General features: G+C 33.5%; 1 protein-coding gene across 4 annotated transcripts; it reads left to right on the top strand.

The window, feature by feature from the left end:
* Positions 1-4,603: 4,603 nt before the first annotated feature.
* NADK2 (NAD kinase 2) lies at positions 4,604-21,015 on the top strand. Of its 4 annotated transcripts, none has more exons than XM_068627992.2 (8): positions 4,604-4,911; positions 5,158-7,053; positions 17,979-18,100; positions 18,207-18,348; positions 18,443-18,667; positions 18,808-18,882; positions 20,156-20,257; positions 20,499-21,015. In XM_068627992.2, the coding sequence occupies exons 1-8, from the start codon at positions 4,714-4,716 to the stop codon at positions 20,700-20,702; spliced, it is 2,964 nt and encodes a 987-aa protein (XP_068484093.1). In that variant the 5' UTR covers positions 4,604-4,713; the 3' UTR covers positions 20,703-21,015. The 4 variants fall into 4 exon arrangements, 1 of the variants encoding a protein (XP_068484093.1); XR_011083031.2 differs by having other exon boundaries at positions 4,612-4,911; positions 18,443-18,650; XR_011083029.2 differs by having other exon boundaries at positions 4,612-4,911; positions 19,860-20,257.
* Positions 21,016-21,754: the final 739 nt, after the last annotated feature.

Here is a 21,754-nt window from a genome sequence, read left to right as displayed (position 1 = left end):
ATGCTATGAATTCATCAATTCAGAACTAAATCATTTTGTTTTTTGGATGAGGGGTGTTTTCGAGGTAAATTTTTAATAAATTGTTGCTTTCTGAATTGCTGAATCTGGAACCATAATTTCTATTATGGATTGGTGGATCCGAAATGAATTTTTTGAATTATGGATTTCTGAATCCGAAATATTTTTTTTTGAATTATGGATTTCTAAATCCGGAATGCATATTTTGAATTACGGATTGGTGGATCCGGAGTGGTTTTTTTGAATTATGGATTGGTAGATCTGGAATGATTTTTTTGAATAACATATTGGTAGATTTGGAATTAATTTTTGACTTATGGATTCATGGATTCAAAATGAAATGATTTAGTTTCGTTTTTTTAATTTGTAGAAGTATGGACAATAGTGAAGAATTTGAACAAGAATTATATGATGGGGTTTATGTGTGGGACGGTCTACATGATGATGATATTGAGAAGTCGTTATCTAACAAAACTATAGACAATATATCGAAGGGATATGAATGTACAAATGTGTTTACTACAGATGAGATAAAGTTAAGTTTATAAAGTATGTTTAGGTTGTTTGTTATTTGGTAAATGAATTAATAACTTTTGTAGATATTTCGTACTTGGGACGAGCTCTTGATGTGGGTTAGAAAAGTTGCATATCACTTTGGTTTTGTTATTGTGATATTGATCGAATACTTCAACGAAAGGAAAACATTTATTTTATTAGATTGTGAAAGAGAAGGTAAATACCGACGTGAAGGATTTACATGTTAATAAGAGTGAAACTAGAAAATGTGATTGTCCTTTCAGATTACAAGGATATATATATATATATATATATATAATTAATATGTTTTAAATTATATTTGGTAGAGATAGTTGATATAGTTGTGTGAAAGGTGGTCTTGTAATAATTTAACCATGTTTGAGTATTGTTGAATTGAATCATGAAACAATTATAAAAATAAGATATTCATAATTGCTTTGTTTGGATGAGAGTGTGAGTGAAAAGGGAAGGAAAGAATGGAAAAAAAAGTGTGGAAATTAGGTTGTTTGGATATAGGAAAAGTAAGTTAAAAGTGAGTAGATTTGAGTGAAAAGTTTGTAGATTATATGATTGATGTGAGTAAAATGTATTTTTTTTATAATTTATAAATTTACCAAAATATTCATGTCTTGAAATTGTGAAGGATTTGAATTAAAATAAATTTATATATTTGTGTTTGAAATCTGTAATCAAATAAAAAAAAATCATAAACGATACTTTAACTACTATTTCATAATATACCTATCAAATATTGTAACACTTTTCTTTTTAACTTTTGAATTTATTAAAAAATTAAAACAAATATATGTACCAAATGGAAATATATGAATTAAATATAACATTCACAACACTAATTCCAACCCATTTCAAATTATTAACATTCACAACACTAATGCCATGTTGCCTTTGTTAATGTTTAAGCTAATATCAAATTAATAACCCAATAATCAATGATTAACATATGTTACATTCTCATGCCAATAAAAAAAATTCACCTTATTTAATAGAAATAAGGGGGCATAATCGATTATGCATGGGAGGATAATGCATGAATTTTCATATTCTAATCAATTAAAAATCTAAAGTTAATTGATTACACATACAATCTTAACTGATTACAAAGAACACCCTAATTGATTACAACATTGGGCATACACGATTATGGACTCATGCCTAATCGATTATAGCTCATTTCACTTATACGTTCACTTTAAGTGCTTCAAATCCATGAATACAACCACATCCCATTCTCATACACATACAAATTGAGGGTCAAATTTGTAATTCGCAATTCAACTCAAACTTTTCATGCTTTTCTTCATAGTTAAGGGAGACATTCTTCTTTTCCCCTCTCATTTCTTCCTTTTAAAATCACTGTTAAATCACCACAACCAAGCATGAACAATAGTTACACTTTCTTATCCTTCAAATTCATTTGAACAATAAATAAGCCCAACCAGAGTGTAAGTTATGTATATTAAGGTATTAGGTGATGAGATGTTGATAGAAGTTTATACACAATACTTTTTTTTTTTATATTAAATGTGCACAATGAGCTACTCTAACAACATATAAGTTATCGTAGATGTCTTAGTAAGTTTTGGATATGATTTAAGTGTTAATTATGAATGAACTTATTTAATACTTATCTTTTGAAAGTCATAGTGTATTTTGATTTGGTTGTGGTTTCTTGATAATAATTATTTATGTGAGAGTTTATCTCATTCTTTAATAACCCTTGTTGAGGCAAATAATAAGTTATTTATTTTAATAGTTATTATAACACATATATCATATATATATTATTTTTATATTTTCATTATGTTAGCTTATTTTTCGAGTGTTATTCTATATGTTATGATTGTGGTTACTATATTTTTATATATAAAAACATATCATATTACAAGTTTTAAAAAGTAGTCTAGAATCAATATAGGAGTTTATTTAATATGTTATTGCATGCGCACACATATATAAAGTTTGATTTATATGTTTTTACTTTTCTTGTAATATAAGTATTTGCTTTCTAAAACTATTGGTAATGTTGATAAGTATGCTTTGTAATAGTATATATGTTGGGTTCATATTAATAAGAAGCAAGAAAGCACAAGAAAAAAATTAAAAGAAAATACTTTTATTAACACTAAAAGGTTTTATGCATATAATTTAACACAAGATACATAATATCGTCTATACACATAACACTCTCTCTATATAAAACTTAAATTAAGGTAATAAGAAAATTGTTAAGGCAACTAAGTCTAATAAATGTCTACACTAAAAGGTTTGTCACACCACTACTTGACGATTTTATGTTTCTTTCCGTTATGCAATCTAGTTATTGAATTAAGTCTTCCAAGCGACCATCGTGATTTATATTCAATCATCATAACTCTCTATTTTGACTCTAAATCATACAAGATCTCTCAACATTTTTTTTGTCCTCAAATGAAAAATTATATTTCAAAAGTGATATAAGCTATTTTTTAATTTTTTCAAAATATATACACAATAAAATTAGCGCTTTGGTTCAGTTATTAATTTTTGAAACTGAAAACTGAATTAATTGGTTTAAAAAATTAGATCAAAAGGAAAAAAAGAAGTAAGTTTTGATTATTTTTTTAATTTTTCTTGTAAAGTTACAAGGGTAAAATGTCTTGTGTGCCTTTATAAAATTTGAAAATATTAAATTCATCATTAATTTTTTTTCATATTAATTTCGTTCTCTAAAAGTAAAACATAACTTTATATTCTTGTTAATGATAAAAAAAGACTGATGCAGATAACACTTGAATAGGTTATTTTTATTATTTAAAATTAGCGGAAATACATGTCCCATTTTAGTAGGTGAGTTTTATCATTTAAAACTAGCAAATCCATATTTTTAAAAATTATTATTCATTTATATTATAATATTCTAAGTCATTATAAAATTATGTGAATGTGACTTTTTAAATATATTATTATTATCATTATGTAAAATTATTTAAAAAATGCCTATATATTGTTATATTAATGAGGTATATTAATAAAAATAAAAGTAGAAAAATTACATAAAAAAACATTTATGAAACAGTTTGAGAGAGAGGAATCTATTTATATATTGTTATAGATAATTTAGTTTAATGTATAATTAATATTATGTTAAAACTGTCATGGTTTACCTAAATGGCTCTAAACACAACTTTTTTTGTTTTTAATTCTAGGGAATCACAAGTTCAATATAAAAAATAAAAATAGTATTTATTAACATAATTTTCCAATTAAAATAAAAAACATAGTAGTTTGAAGCAGAGTTTTTATTTATTAAATCGTTGTTCGTTTTTTTTAAGTTACTGTAATTTTGAAGTGAAATTGGAACAAAATGCCTGAAAGGTTTTATATATAAAAAAAAAAGTGAATTTGGGACAAAATTGTTCTTTACCCCTATTGCCTATTGCTAACAACCTACATAGCGTAGAACATGGACATTTATACGACACAGATACGGATATGAAGATATGTAAAATCTCTAAAATGTAGGATACGGAGACACATAATTATGAATTATATAAATTGACAATAAAGATTTATGTGTACAAGTATGTTCCAAATTATTTTTTAGAGCGGAAAGATGTTTTTCATGACTGGTTTACAATGATTTGTTTCTTATTTTTATAATCATAATAACAATTTATACAATAAAGTTTGAATTTTGAGAAAATTAATGTATTTTTCCTTTTAAAAATTGTGTTAGAACCGTACTAGAATTGTCCGAAATCTAACAAATACTTTTTGAATTTGACATTTCACGGATACGTGTCCTACAAGTGTCATACGAATGTTGGTATCCAACACGAGTATCGAACATTGACACGTTATTTAAGAGGAGTGTATGACCTTCATAGTTAACTAGTAAACTTACCATATTTGATTACAGATAGTAAAAATATTATCTAGAAAAATTAGAAAGAAAAGAGTAATCAAATTTTAATTAAAAATTAATAAGAAAAGTCCAAAAAGTTGAGAAAAAAAAAGTAAACTTAAAAAGAAAAAAACAAGTGACATTAATTTGATGTTTTATAGAAAGGCAATGTCCATCCAAATCAAAGAAAAGGAAACAGAAACATTCTCTGATTCCCGAAGTGGTTCTTCTTTTGTTTCTGTTACCGAATTTCCATGTTGGCTCACACCCTCTGCACGTGCCACATGGTGTTCTCCGTCGACCGGATTACTCCCACCATGGTGTCTGTGTTCTCTGGCATTGATAATGCCAGAGTGTTGGCTTTCCGCTTCCAATTTCGAAGGAACACACACCTCCTCACTGCTCAACTTTCCAATTCTTTCTCCAATTTCGGATTTGATTCTCTCTCTCAGGTTTCTTTCACTCTTTCGCTAACTCCTCCTTTCATCTTTCCACTCATTCACAAATTTTAAGTGTTAAATTAAACCCCCATGTTCACAAAACATAAATATTTGACCACCCAATTGTGTTCTGTGAATAAATCATCATTTTCAAATCAAGGTATACGCATTCATGAATTCACCATTGCAAAGCTTTGTTGTCATGTAGTGGTATTTCTTTGTTTCAAAATTTTAAATGTTTTTGTCTGCATTTTGCAGGTTTTGAATTCCGATCAATCGCATGTTCCATCACGGTTGCCTTGGATGGGTCCATTTCCGGGTGACATTGCTGAAGTGGAGGCATATTGTAGGATCTTTAGGAATTCTGAAAGGCTTCATTCTGCTTTAAGGGATGCCTTGTGGAACCCGATCACTGGCGAATTTAGTGTTTCGTATGAGGTTCCGTCTGACGAGAAACAGTTTCTGGAGGATAAAATAGTATCTGTCATTGGATGCATTGTGGCCCTTGTGGATAGTGGGAGGCAGGATCTTCTTTCTGGAAGATCTTCGATTGTGACTCCCTTTCGTGCCACAGAGGTTGCTGTGATGGAGGATACACTTCCCCCACTTGCCCTTTTCAGGAGCGAGATGAAGAGGTGTTGTGAGAACTTGCACGTTGCTCTTGAGAACTATATAATTCCTGGCGATGATCGGAACTTGGATGTATGGAGGAAACTTCAGAGACTGAAGAATGTGTGCTATGATTCTGGCTTTCCTCGTGGGGAGGATGATCCATGTTCTTTACTGTTTGCAAATTGGAGTCCTGTGTATTTATACTCTTCCATAGAGGATATGGAATCCAAAGAATCTGAACCAGCTTTTTGGACAGGTGGGCAGGTAACGGAAGAAGGCATAAATTGGTTACTTGATAAAGGATATAAGACCATCATAGATCTCAGAGAAGAAGATGTAAAAGATAGCTTCTATCAAGCAACTGTGTATGATGCTATTTCATCTGGAAGAATTGAGTTGGTCAGGATCCCTGTTAAAGATAGGGCTGCACCTACAAGGGAACAGGTTGTGAGGTTTGCATCTTATGTTTCAGATTGCAGTAAAAGACCAATTTATCTTCATAGCAAGGAAGGAATTTGGAGAGCATCTGCCATGGTCTCTAGATGGAGGCAGTACGTGACTCGCTCTACATCACAGTTTGTTTCTAATCAAGCAGTTATTTCCAATACCATGTTATTGGATTATACAAATGGATCTGGAAAAATGCAGGACTCAATGATTGCCGAGTTGTCATTCCAGGAAAAGGATACCAATTTGCCGCAAGAGGGTGGAACGCATGGTTCTACTGGCTCATTTGACTTATGTAACTCTTTAAAGAAGAATAATGGGAAAACACAAAGCAATGGGGGCATAAGTCAACTTACTCCTGATAGTAGGGCCTCATCACAAGCCACTGGTGCTACTGGAGAAGGATCTTTTCCAAGTTTCTCCAGCAAAACCAGCCCTTTAGAAGCTCAAGTTCCTCCTTTTGATATATTTTCTAAAAAAGAGATGTCCAAATTTTTTGGAAGTAGGAAGATCTCAAAACCATCTTATTTCAGTTATCAGGTTAAAAGATTGGAATGCCTGCCAGATGCGAGGAGCTCTGAACCTAAAATTGTGGGTCCAGCAAAAAGTTCCAATGGGTCAGCTCGGTCACATAACATAGTTGGTAGCAATTGGAAGTTAGTGAATGTGAATAATTCCAGTTCTGTTTGGACAACAGTTAATGGGTATAGTGAAGGGGAAATGAATTACAGGGCTGATGCAAATATCTCTTCCACTGTGAACAATGATATTGATAATGTCAATACTAACTCCCAAAGGACTGGAGATGATAAAGATAAGGCTAGGTTAGCCTTACGAGATGAAGACTTGGGGCTTATTGAAGGAGACATGTGTGCATCATCAACTGGGGTGGTAAGGGTGCAGTCAAGGAAGAAAGCAGAGATGTTCTTAGTACGAACAGATGGATTTTCTTGTGCAAGAGAGAGGGTGAGTGAATCCTCTTTGGCCTTTACTCATCCCAGCACCCAGCAACAGATGCTATTGTGGAAATCTACGCCAAAGACTGTTTTACTGTTGAAAAAGCCAGGAGAGCATCTCATGGAAGAAGCTACAGAGGTAGTATTTTCTTTTTCTGTTTAGCTCTAAGAATCATCCAAGCCATCAAATATAGTTTTATTTTGTTTCCAATAGCCTAGATACCAAAGTTTCTAACAATGAAGTTTAGGGTCAAATTTGTGTTTGATATACATAGGGACAAGTCCTTTTGTGGGGAGGGGAGAGGCATTTAGAGGTGGGCTCAACGTAGGTGCTATGACTCTATGAAGGAAGGAGCTTAATGACAACAATTTATCTGAAAATGATTTAGCATCATACTTATCAAGCATTGATGTTCCTCTCATATCTACTCTTTAATTATATCTTTGCTCAAACTTGTATGTTCATTTATCCATTAGTGTGAAGAATCATAAGTATGTGGTAGAGCTTTATTTAGCCCAAACTCATTTGTATAGGCTTAATCAAGGTTATCCGACTCTAGAGTCTACGTATGTTTGTGGGAGCTATGTAGACTTGACTCGTAGACTCTTAAGAGTGCACATCATATGAAAATAAATAGCATACTAATTCAATTGTTCAACACCATAATTAATCAAAACAATAAACAATAATTTTGTAATTCTAAAATAACTAAGTTTAGCACGCATGACTACTATATAGGTTCAAACTAAACTACACCAAATAGATAAGTTCATATAATTACAAAACATACATCCTTGATGTCATAACAATTAAATAACTGAAAGTGGAAAAATATCTTCAACTTTTTCTCTTCAGTCCTCTACTAACATCATCTACAAGGTCATCGTCATCTTCTCCATCTTCATCACCATCAAGCTCTTCCTCATATGATAAAAGTGTGCACCATCAATATTGACATAAAAAACTATATTATCAAGATCAAGTGCATTAAGAGTTGGATCAGTTGAATTTGGTCCAGCTAAGTCAACATTTCCACTATCACCTTCATCTTGAACTTGCAGCCTTAACATTGTCTCCCTCTTTCGTTATCCATTCATCATCAGACTCAATATCATCAAATGAGAGAACAACAGTTTTTCTAATTTGTTTATTTTTCAGGTTTAGGATATGACAAAAACCAAGTTATTTATCTTTTTTTTTATGCAAATAGTTTCTTTTTGTATGAACCTATAAATAAATACGAATATTTAAAAACTATATAAACCAAATAAATAAAATTAAAAACCAAAAATAACTTGATAAACTTGAATTATCATTTCAAATGAGCTCCAATTACGCTCACACCTAGAAGAAGTGCAAGTCAAGCTCAAAACTCAAAAATAACAAACCTCTTAAACTCTGGAGTTCCATCCTCAATCATCTCCCACCATTCACTAGGACGCTTAACTTTCCTATGATCCCTTGCATTTTCTACAGAATGAAGTTGTTGCATATTATTTTTTTTCCCTTTCTTCAACATCCTTGACCAATCTTCACATGCGTATATACAACCCCACTTTCACCTCATGATCATCATTTTTGAAATTAGGTTCATAGTGCGAGTAGGGACTAAGGTAATATGTAGCTGCATGCAAAGGCATATGAAGTTGATTATCCCACCTCTCATTAATGATTTTCCAAACAAGTTCATAACTATGAAAATACCAATGATGTTATATTAGAAACAATTACAGAAATAAATAGTTAAATTTTCAATAAGAAAAGGTTATAAATTTTACCTTTTCTTTATATTATGAAAGCTAAATTTAATCTTCTTTTTTGCACAATCCATCTCCTCATATATAAAACCCATTGCAGACTTTATATCTCAATCCACTAATCAAAAGACCATCATAAGAGGGGCAACAACTTTGAGGAAAATGCTTACATTATTCCAAATCGACTATATAATAACATATTCATAACTTTTCTCCCCTCAATTTTTGAAGTTCTAAACTTGCTTGTAATCAGGGAGGTTGTTGCATGGCTTGTTTGTATGTAGTTGGTTCTAAATCATGTTGAGTAGTGGAGGTGTAAAGAACTTTGGGTTTGTAGATGCCAGCCTTAGCACGAGTTGTCATTGGATGAATATTAGTACTAACTATTAGGATGTGGTTCAGAAAAAGAAGGCATGGTGCCTGCAGAAAAAGGTGAGGTACTAGCAGAAACAGGTGAATTACTAGTAGAAGAATTGTCAAAAGTATTACTAGTAACATTATCATGAGCAACAAATGGAATGTTAGGTATAAAAGTAGAAAGAGAAACAACAGTTAAAGGATTAGTGAAAGTAACAGGAGGAGAAGATTCTGAAGAAATAGTAGGAAGAAAAGGATTATCAGATAAAGAATAAGGAAACAAGTACTCATTAAAAAGGACATGATGAGATAAAATAATTTTTCCAAAAGGTTGTAGACAATATAGCCTTTGTTACGAGTACTATTACCTAAGAACAAACATAGAGAGGAGCAAAAATCAAACTTATGCTGATTATATGGTCTTAAAAGCGGGTAGCAAACCCAACCGAAAACCTTTAAAAAATTATAATCTGGTTTATGTAAAAACAGCGTTTCATAAGGGCTTTTATTAAGTACAACAGATGTAGGCAGATTGTTAATAATATGAACAACAGAAGAGAAAGATTCACCCCAAAATTTGTGAGGAAAAGATGCACCAGCAAGTAAAGAAAGACCCATGTTAGCAATATGCCTATGTTTGCGCTCGATTGAGCCATTCTGGTCATGTGTGTGTGGACAAATGAGACAGTGATGAATACCATGAGAAGCAAAATAAGTTTTAAGAGATAAGAATTCTTTTGCATTATCAGTTTGAATTGATTTTAAAATGTGACTAGTTTGAGTTTCAACATACAACTTAAATTGAATAAAGACACTCATAACTTGGGATTTTGAGTGCAAATGATAAAGCCATGTATAACGTGAAAAAGCATTAAGAAAGGCAATATAATATTTGAATCCATTAGAAGAGGATACAGGAGAAGGTCCCCAAATGCCAATAAAAACCAATTGAAGCGGTTTAGTGTAAACAGTAAGAGAATCATTAAAAGGAAGCTGATGAGATTTAGCTATAGCACATGTTTGACAAAAGAAATCATGTTTGTGACATGTAACATTACAGAGTTTCATCACATTATGAACAATTCTAGAGGAAGCATGACCTAGCCTAGAGTGCCACAACTGAAAAGTAGAAGATGCAGGATTGAAAGTAGTATTGGAAACAGAAAGTTTGAGGGAACATTGTATTGTGGGAAACACATATAAACCATCTTTAACTCTTCCTTGGAGGTTATCTCCTTGGTGTCCTGGTTTTTAACAAAACAGTGGTTAGGAAAAAACTCAAAATAGACACTATTATCTTTTGCAAATTGAGAGACACTCATGAGATTCTTATTTATAGATGGCACATGCAACAAATTATGTAAGCGTAATGTGGTCATAGTAGTAGGATAACTTAGCTGAGACAATGTGGCGTATATTCATACCTTTTCCATTACCCAGTTGAACCACTTCAGAGCCAGTGTAGGGAGTTTTAGAAGAAAAGATATTACTGTCATGGGTTATATGATGAGTAGCACCACTATCAGGGTACCAAAGAGGGTCACTAAGAGTAGATGGAGTGCCCAACAAAGATGGCTCTCCAGAGTCATTATCTAAAGAATAAAATTGAGAAGAATTAGCATTAATATGAGAAGAAAGATCAGTGTCAAACCGATGCCAACACTCCAGAGCCGTATGACCAAACTTCTGACATAGTTGGCACTGAACGCGAGCGGAGAAAGACGAATTGGGCATGGAAGATGCAGTCCAAGAATTCTTGGGAGGAGGATGATGGCCATTAAAGTTGTTGTGTCTGATAGGGGGGTGTGAACCACGATTATGAGAATTATGGACCCATACATGAGTCTAGACATAGGGTTGGATGAAGACCGAGTAGACGCAAGATTAGCTTGAGGCAAAAGTTGATCTTGAGGTTTATACCATTCAATCCGTTCTTCATGAGCCATCCACAAAGCTTCAATATCTTCCGCCATGTAAGGATCAAGACAGGAGGTGACAATGATAATGAAAGATTCATACTCCTCCAATAAACCGTAAAAAATAGCTTCAAGATGTTCTTTATTAGTGGGAGACGAGCCAGTAGCAGCAAGCGTATCTACAGTCTTCTTAATATCCAAAAGATATGTAAATATGGATCGGTCACGCTTAGGAGCCTTCAATTGTGTCTTTAATTTGATGATTTTGGCACGGGTTTGAGAAGCATAATAAACATGTAATTTCCCCCAAATTTGTGATGCAGAGCGTAACCCTACCATCTTTGTCAAGATCGGTGTGGTCATGGAGCCAAGAAGCCACGCAACTAGAAGATGGTCTTGTTGTTGATGAACCAAAAACGCAGGATTAACCTTGTTGGCAGCAACATCGTCGGTGGTGAGAAAACGTAGAGGAGGAGCACAGCCGTCAAGAAAATGAAAAAGTTGAAGCCCATTGACATGAGCAAGGATTTGTTGTTGCCAGATTAGGTAGTTATCGTCGTCGAGTTTTAAAAAGAGAGGAACGAGAAAAGTATGTAGTTGTGTGGAGGAAGAAGGCATGGAGGTTTGAGAAGAGGCAGCAGATGAAGATGTAACAAACATGGTGATGAGGATGAGAACCGAGAAAAAAGGTGTAGAGAGAAAAAAAGATCAATGGTCTTGATACCATGTAAGGATGTGAGATTGAGTGCACATTCAAAGAAGAAAAAGGAAAATATTATTATTGAAAAAAGGTGTTTTCACCGAGAGGAGATAAAACAATATAATAACAAACCCACTAAAACAGACTAAAAGCTCTTCAATGATGCTTTTAATTCATGAAGACATGTTAGAGTCAAATAAGTCGTGACAAATCATGTCATATCAAGCTGTATCAAGTATCTTTATTTTTTGATCTTCTTCAACATGCTAATTAGCATTGCTCTATCATAAATGTTGATCATTCTTCCCATCTTGATAGTAAGTTGATGGACCTTCAGATGCTTCTCTAAATCTTCAAAGATCAAATCAATGCAATGGGCAGCTCATGGAGTCCAATACAAATGCTCTTGCTTTGAATCAACGATTCTTCAACTATCTTGAAATTTACAGCATTATCAGTAACCACTCGTACTATATTCTCCTCTCCAACATATTCCACAACATCTTCCAATATTTTAGAACTTTATTTGTGGTTTTTACGATGTCTAAGGTATCCAATGAATAAAGAAACACGGTCTATTTAAGGTTGTTTATTAAAAGGTTACAAATTGAATGTCCTTTTTCTATTTGTCTACCCATTAGACATTATTATGAAACATGTTCTGATTCCTACCTATACTCTTCAAGGATTAAATAAGTTTTCTGGACTGATTGTTTCAAAAGATTTTCTCTAACATCATGATAAGATGGAGGTTTATACCCAACATCATATCTCCTTATCGTGTCATGCACTTTTGCTAAAGCTAGATTTCTAATAACATTGAATAGAATGATAGTTACAGAAAAATTTAGCAACTTTAGCATCAACTTTTTCTTTATCCTATATTTTGTACAATTGATTTAAAGTAGTTTGAACATTATGACTATATTTTTCCTTTCTTTTATTTTCAGCATCCTATTACTACTTTGAGTGGTATTCACCCTACTAAGAATAAAGAAAATAAATATAGCATTGATATCCCTTGTGTAAAATACACACATAGGGTTGTTTATTTATAGATGAAAATAATAACAGAATAATAGAAACTATGGGCTAAACCCGTTACATTCAACACTCCCCCCATTCAGAATAAATTGGATGTACCAAGTTTGTTACAAATACAATCAATTCTAGGTCCCTATAAAAATTTAGTGAAAATATTTGCTAACTGATCATTCGAATTAACAAACTTAGTCTTCTCCAGATACAATATTTTCTCGAATGAAATGACAATCAATCTCAATATGTTTGATTCTTTCATGAAAGACGGGATTTGAGCTAATTTGAAAAACAGCCTGATTATCACATATGAGTGTCATTTGAGTGACCTCTCCGAATTGCATTTCTTTAAGTATTTGTTTAAGCCAAATAAGTTCACAAGTAGCCAGGAGCATAGTTATATATTTTGCTTCAACACTAGATCTTGCCACAACATTTTGTTTCTCGCTCTTCTAAGAAATCAAATTACCAACAATAGAACCACAATATCCGGAAGTGAATCTTCTATAAAACGGAAATCTTGCCCAATTAGCATCTGACTAACATACAGCTCTATGAAGATTACTGTGATCATATAGCAAGCCTTTTCCAGGAGAATCTTTAATGTACTTCAATATATGAATGACTGCATTCCAATGATCAACACATGGGGAATTAAAGAATTGACTCACCACACTAAACAAATCTTTAAGTATTTGTTTAAGCCAAATAAGTTCACAAGTAGCCAGGAGCATAGTTATATATTTTGCTTCAACACTAGATCTTGCCACAACATTTTGTTTCTCGCTCTTCTAAGAAATCAAATTACCAACAATAGAACCACAATATCCAGAAGTGAATCTTCTATAAAACGGAAATCTTGCCCAATTAGCATCTGACTAACATACAACTCTATGAAGATTATTGTGATCATATAGCAAGCCTTTTCTAGGAGAATCTTTAATGTACTTCAATATATGAATGACTGCATTCCAATGATCAACACATGGGGAATTAAAAAATTGACTCACCACACTAACTGCAAATGAAATATCAAGATGAGTAATAGACAGTTCATTTTTCCAATTAATCTTATGTACTTCTCAAGATCTAAAAGATGTGTTTGACATGAGGATCCATAGGTGTGTCAACAAATTTTGAATTCATTAATCCAGTTTCCTCCAAAGTATCTGATAAATTTTCTTTTGGGAGATAACAATACCATTGTTGGATTGTGCTACCTCAATCCCCAAGAAATATCTGGGTTTGCCAAGATCTTTGGTCTGAAAGTGGTGACAATTATGTTGTTTTATTTGAGAGATGCCATGGTGATCACTACTTGTAAGAACAATGTCATCAACATATACTATTAGATAAATACACCTAACACTTGACTGACGGTAAAAAAACTAAATGATCTACCTTACTGCGAGTCATACCAAATTGTTTAACAACACTACTAAACTTTCCAAACCAAATTCTAGGAGACTGCTTGAGGTCATATAAAGATTTTCGAAGATGACATACCAATCTAGAAGACTCCCCTGAGCAACAAAACCTAAAGGTTGCTCCATAAAAATTTCTTCCTACAAATCCCCATTAAGAAAAACATTTTTGACATTTAGTTGATATAGATACCATCTTTGAAGAGCTGCCATGGCTACGAATAAGCAAACAAAAGCCACGGGAGAAAATGTATAATTATAGTTCAAACCAAAAATTTGTGTATAACCTTTAGCCATGGTAGTAAGTATCGTGTAAATAATCGTTTTTGCTCCTGTATTGCACAATACAAGTGTGAATCGTTCAAAAAATTGCAGAATTGCGAATTGCTTCTATATCGTGCCTTAAATCGTGCTGTGCATTTGGGTTTGGTAAAAGCCCTAACTTTTTTTTACCATGAACTTGCTTCTTCTTCAATTATGATTTCCCTCTTCTCCTCCAATGGCCCAAACGTAGTGACGCATGGAGAATGACAACAAGAGCGAATGACGAAGAAGTGAATTGCGGAGGAGCGAGAGGTGCGGGCGGTGTCGGAGGCGTTGGAGATGCATACCAACTTGTGCTCTTTCTTATTCCAATTGTGAAGCGGCGTCCATGCGAAAACGAAGAGACAACTGCAGTAGCAGTAACAGTAACATGCCCATGGGAAATGAAGAGGCACATGTGTAGAAGACAACCCTAATGTTGTCACTTTCTTTCTTATTCTCTTTGGGCCACCAACCCAATTTTTTTTTTTTTTTCATTTAATAAAGGAGTTGGGCCATATAATCTAGCTCAATCCAACCATTATAATATTAACCTAAGCTGATTAGTGATACAACCACTCTTTTTGAATGTGGTTGTGATTATTAATTATATTTTTTACATGTTTATATGACTTATGTTATATTTTTTAAATGTTTATGAATCTTATGATTTGTGATACGAAACCATTTGCGATTTGAAATATAAGCTTTTTGATTCACGATACAACTACCATGCCTTTAGCCACAAGATGAGCTTTGAGACAATCAATAGTACCTTCATGACCAACTTTGATAGCAAAAATCCACCTACAACCAACAAAAAATTTCCTAAAAGGTAAAGGAATAAGTTCCCAAGTTCCACTGGTATGAAAAACACTTATTTCATCAAGCATTACCTAACGCCGAACAGGATGAGCTAAGACATCACTAATAGACTTTTGAATGCATATAGAAGAAATAGACGAAAGAAGGTTGAGATAGTTGATGGTAGCTTAAAGCAGTATAATGTGGAGAAGAATTACAGGTAGAACGTATACCTTTACAGAGGGCAATGGAAAGATCAGGTTCAACCATCAAATCCGGAAGGGGCAGAGAATCTAGCACTAGAACATAGTCATTTAGTGGACGATGGAAAGTATGATGACGATGGTAAACTTGAAGAGGTGGGGGAGGAGGGAAATCTTTAGGTACACTAGAAATAACAAGAGGATTAAAGACAACCAAAATATGTATTTGATCATATGGAGACAGGTTGAGAAAAAAAAGACTTAAAATAAAAAGAAGACCCAGTGAAGATAACATTTGCAGAACAGAAGTAGCGGTTAGGAGAGGGTGACAAACATTTATATTCTTTTTAAGTATGAACGAGAGATGGAGAATCCATTGTCATGCCAACATGTACAAATGTTCGTAGGTGATAAAGACCTTGAGACTCACATTCAGTGGCAATCATTCATCCCGAACTTCGGTCCTATAAACAAATAGAATCTTTGGTAAAAGAAATAACACACTCAAGGGAACGATTTAGACGACTAATGGATAATAAGTTGAAGAGAGACCCAGGAACGTAAATAACATTATCAGTAGATAAAAAAGGAAGGAGATGAATAATACCAACACAATGGGATGAGACCCTAGAGCCATTAGTCATGGTAAGAGATGGTAAATAACTAGAGGTAGACGTAGAAGAGAAAACAAAGATTTATTACCATGTGACACACGAGTCTATAACCCAAAGATCAAAATAATTGGAGTGAGTGATGCCGACAAAAGATGTACATGAATGTGCAATAAAAGCAATTGAACCAAGGTTCTGACGATCCTCATACCATTTATGAAATTCATTGAAAATAGCAGGCTAGCATGGGGTATCAGATGAAGTAGTGTCTACAATAGAATGTTGCACAGGAGCAGTTTGGGCAATCGCAACAGATTTAGGAGGATGACCATGTAAGACATAACACTTGTCAAATTTGTGGCCAACTTGCCACAATGGTCACACTTGTGATGCCCTTTGCCCTACTTGTGGAGGCAAGTGCGATCATTACGCCAAAAGACTAAAGCAAAAAAGTCATCAACATGAGGAGGTGTATTAGCGGTGTGTAAACTGGCATACGCTGAAGGGTAGAACAAGTGGAAGTAAAATTGGGCACAACAGGAGATCCCAAAATTTGATCATGGACATGAGAATAATCATCAGAAAGGTCATTTAAGCCCAATAACATGAAGAACTTGGACTTTTGGGAGCAACAACAGTGAGGAGAGCATGAAGTTTACCTAGATATTCAGCCACTGTACCATCAAGATGTTTGGGAGCAACAATGGTGAGGAGATTTTGACACGCACCATAAAGACGTTGAGTATCATTATTGTATAATAATTTTGCCTATTCCCAAATTTCTGAACATGTTTCATAAGCACGAAAAATTTGTTTTAAAGATGAGAAATGGTAGATTTGATAACAATGCATAATTGAGCATCAATTTTCAACCACCGAAAAACCTATTTTTCAGTAATATTGGGAACACATTGGGTAAGATGATCAACATACCCTTGACACTTAAGCCATAATTTAATATTTGAGATCCAAGTGTCAATTAATTTCATCCAATTTGTCAATGGAGAGATGAACATTGACATAATTAGTATACATAGACAGATCAAGTATAGTGGGAGAAGCCATAGATGGTGTTAGTGGCGGCGGAGTAGCGATGGTGGTTGGAAAACACAGTTGAATAGTGGGTTCACTAGAAAAAAATTAACTCCTAACCCTATGTTCTAGATACCATATTAAGAATAAAGAAAATAAATATAAGATTAATATCCCATGTGTAAAATACACATATAGGATTGTTTATTTATAGATGGAAATAATAACATAATAACATAATAGAAACTATGGACTAAGCCTGTTACATTCGACACACCCCTTCACTTTGCTCATCATCAAACTCTTCAATGCTATTTAACCTTCTTTTCTTCACTGATGCTTCCTTAGCCTTTGCCACAACTTTCATCATTACAATTTTAACTTCTTTTGTCAGTGAGGCATATGGTTCAAAATCATATCTAGTATCGGCAAGATGATGCTTGAGTATGAAAATTCCTCCATTTTATGTTTTCGCACAATAATTACTTTAAACTTTTTTTTCCATTTCCCACAACATCTACACTATGTTTCCATTCAACATGTGTCCTATTTCCTACAACATTTTTACTTCTAAGTCTGGGCTGGGAAGATGCATTGATATTAGGATCAGATTAATTTGAACTAGTCCCAGTTTTAGACATTGTAATTTTTTTTTTGCAACTAAACATGAAATAGAAAGAAAAAACTTCAAGAAAGAAAAAATAGATCCAACATAAAGAAAAATAAAATTAAAAACAGAAAAAATATATTAGGAAATAGGTGGTGAGTGGGCAAAAAATGGTCACCTCTCTGGAGAGATGAGATTGGGTAATGTTATTCTGAGCTTTATTTGATATTCTGACCGCATTTTGTTCCGAATTTTTTATAACTAGTTTGGTTAAATTCATTCTCAGTAGAGTTTATGCATCTAATCTGCAGGTTGCTTCTTTTCTGTATTACCAAGAGAAAATGAATGTATTTGTGGAACCAGATGTGCATGATATATTTTCAAGAATTCCTGGGTTTGGATTTGTTCAGACCTTCTATAGTCATGATACACGGTACTGAAGTTTGTGAATTTATGTGTAACAACTTTACTTTTTACCCTTATGTAAAATTTGTGTTTCATTAAATTGTTGATTAACATATCTAATACCTCTGGTTCAGTGATCTACACGAGAAAGTGGATTTCGTAGCTTGTTTGGGGGGAGATGGTGTTATACTGCATGCTTCAAATCTGTTCAGTGGTGCTGTTCCCCCTGTTGTGTCATTTAACCTTGGTTCTCTTGGTTTTCTGACTTCTCATAGTGTATGCTTTTCAAATCCATCATTTATTTCAACATAAAGAAATGTTGGTATCTTTTTGGCCATATGTTTGATGCAATTCTGTTTTCTGTTTCTAGTTTGAAGACTACAAACAGGAGTTACAACAAGTTATCCATGGTAATAGTGCACGAGATGGAGTGTACATCACTCTCAGAATGCGTCTCCGATGTGAAATTTTTCGTAAGGGTAAAGCTGTACCAGGGAAAGTATTTGATATTCTCAATGAGGTTGTTGTTGATCGGGGTTCTAATCCATACCTGTCAAAGATCGAATGTTATGAACATGGTAGACTTATAACCAAGGCATGTTTGATTATGTAATTGTTATTTGTGCACCAAATTTTCTGTTTTTTTTATATTTGGTGATTAGAGCTTTCACCATCTCTAAACACCTTTCGGAAGCAGTGTCATTCCTTCTATATGATGATTGGCATGTCTTTCAGGTACAAGGTGATGGAGTCATTGTGGCCACCCCTACTGGAAGTACTGCCTATTCTACAGCTGCTGGAGGTTCCATGGTAAGCTTGAGCTAGAGTTCTATTTGTTAGGGCATGGTTTGAGCTGTATTTTTACTAAATTAAATAGAATTGGTCCCTTGTATGTCTTTCCCTTGGAATGGTTTGATAAAATGTTCCATGTTGGCTAGTAATATGACCAATGTACTCCTTTTAGACTTGGACAATCCTTCCCTCACGAGCTAAGTTTTGAGATTGAAGAAGTTTAATCTTTCTAATATTGATAAACAGTGCTTACAAACACTAGCTATTATTGGTTCAAGCAATATTTCCTACTCTTTTCACACTCAGTAGATGAACATTGTACTGACACGTCATCTTCCTACTTTTACTGCATTGCCCTATAAGTGGCAGACTTGAAAAGAGAATATTATGAATGATTTTTTAGTCCAAGTTCTAATCCCTATTTACTGACTAAACTTATTAAAGGAAATATGAAAACTAATCCCTATTTATCGGCCAAGCTTGTAAAAGGAAATATGGAAACTAAACGTATTAAGGGAAATATGGAAAAAATAGGAAAGATAAAAATTTATCCTAATAATTACAACTATATTCTGAATAATATACAGGGAGATTATATCCTTAATTAGCACCTGTTTACAATAGGCAGCTTAAGAAATCCTATGAGAACCATTATTATGTTCTAAGAAGACTGGAACTAGTGATATTAAGTTCTAATAAACAATCTTTTCTTGTATGCTTCCGAATGTTGGTGACTGACATTTGACAAAGCTAAGTGAGTTGCAGATAACTGCTCCAAGATACAGTCCCCTTCTCTCCTTCAAACCCACCTTTTTGGTTTGCCTTCGTTTTGTAAAACAAGGAACCATATTAAACAGAGTCTGCCCTTCTTCCTTCTGGAACCTTTCCCAAAAGAAGTTTCATATAATCTATACTTACATTACACTATCTCATATAGAAAATGCTCTTCTTTTTATGTTTCCTTTTGCATGTGGCTTCTATCATGTGGAAAGTAGAACAGTGAACATCGCTAGAGAAAGGGACTCTGAAGATGTAACTGCAAATTTATTCCATTTGTTGATGACGAGATAAGTTATTATCCAAGGAGTTTGGGTTCCAAGTTTAAATTAGTATAGAAATCTCATAGAAGTAGTCTCGTATAGTTTCCTTTCCGTTAGTATAAATTCTTAAATTCTGTTTGTACACGAATCATCTAGTGGCATGGTATCTCTACTCTGTAACAGTATGAAATCGGCCTGAATTAATTATTTCTTTAATTGATATTCTTTTCTAATGAAAAAAAAAACTGCAGGTCCATCCAAATGTTCCGTGCATGCTGTTTACCCCAATCTGTCCGCATTCGCTCTCATTTAGACCAGTCATACTTCCAGACTCTGCACAACTTGAATTGAAGGTGAAGTTAGTTACAAAGTTGCACGTTTAATTGCTTATGATGTATGCCAAAAAAATGTTTCTCTTCAGATAGGCTAAATTGTGTCAGGCATGTATTGAAAAAGGCTACATGGTTAAGATAACATGGTAATGAGGATCAATGAATTTAGGGACACAATTTATTTTGTATGATTTGGAATTGTGGAGTTAACTAATTTTGGGTTTTGTGATTAGAATGAGTGACACAAGTTTATTGCTAACAGATTCCAGAGGATGCAAGAAGCAATGCCTGGGTTTCATTTGATGGAAAGAGAAGGCAGCAACTTTCAAGAGGAGATTCAGTACGAATATCTATGAGTCAGCATCCACTTCCAACAGTTAACAAGTTTGATCAAACAGGTGATTGGTTTCACAGCTTAATTCGCTGCCTAAATTGGAATGAAAGGCTTGATCAAAAGGCCCTTTAAAGCATATGAAAGTGAAGAGCGAAGATGCTATCTTCTCCTGTACATATTATAAATAAAATTGCACAACTCTGCTACATAGTGCTAGTTACTGCAAAATTTTGACACTGGCTTCTGTTAAGAATTATCCCATAATTAAGTGCAGATTTCATTATCTTTTTATTAGGATAGATTTGATATCTTTTAGTGATTTGATTTGTATAGTTTTAATTACTTATTATTTCTCTTCTTAATTAGGTCGTAAATAGTTCATAAATTCAGCTGTAATCACAATTGTAGACACATCTCAAAAACACAATCCATCTATTTCTTTCAACTGCTTCCCATCAGAAGATCGGGTTTGCTAATATTTTTTAACCATACTATTGTGGCTAGATGATGTTGTATATTGACATTTAAAGCTTGTAAATTGATATCAGAAGCAGCTCAGTGGTGGGTTTCGAAGTTCACCATTGTCTGCTAGTCTCCTTTTTTCCTCATTATTATACTCGATATGTTGATATATATATATATATATATATATATATATATATATATATATATTTGTAGTAGTTGAGATACTATTAATATTTTGCTGCACTTGCTAGACACTTCCCTGATCCCTATTCACGTAATCCTTGGATCTTTTCTCTCTATTTCAACATGCAATTACCGGCAAACATAAATTCTGCCATATTATGTACATGTTCATGTAACAATGGCCTCACTCTTGGGAAGAAGAAAAATCCAGAGTTATAGTTTCTGTCAACTAACTGGATTTACACTAACTTTGTCAAAGTATTTACAATTTCCTTTTAAGGGTTTTAAGATTTACAAGTTTTTAGTCATTTGATGACCTATAAAATCTGTATTTGTCTACTTCACAAGCAAAAGGTTGTAACTTGAATCAATTATAAAATTTATTATGTTATGATGCTTTGTTAAAGAAAAGGAAAATGTATACTTCGATATTTCCATAACATGCCAGTGCGTAAGTGGCAGCTACTTGTTCTAAAACTTAGTAGTTGATTGCGTTGAGAAAAAGAGTGAAAGATATATGCTCCGTGGTTGTCCGT

This window comes from Phaseolus vulgaris, chromosome 9, assembly GCF_051622355.1.
Source record: "Phaseolus vulgaris cultivar YP4 chromosome 9, ASM5162235v1, whole genome shotgun sequence".
NCBI lineage: Eukaryota > Viridiplantae > Streptophyta > Magnoliopsida > Fabales > Fabaceae > Phaseolus > Phaseolus vulgaris.
This window is presented reverse-complemented; position numbering and strand designations above follow the sequence as displayed.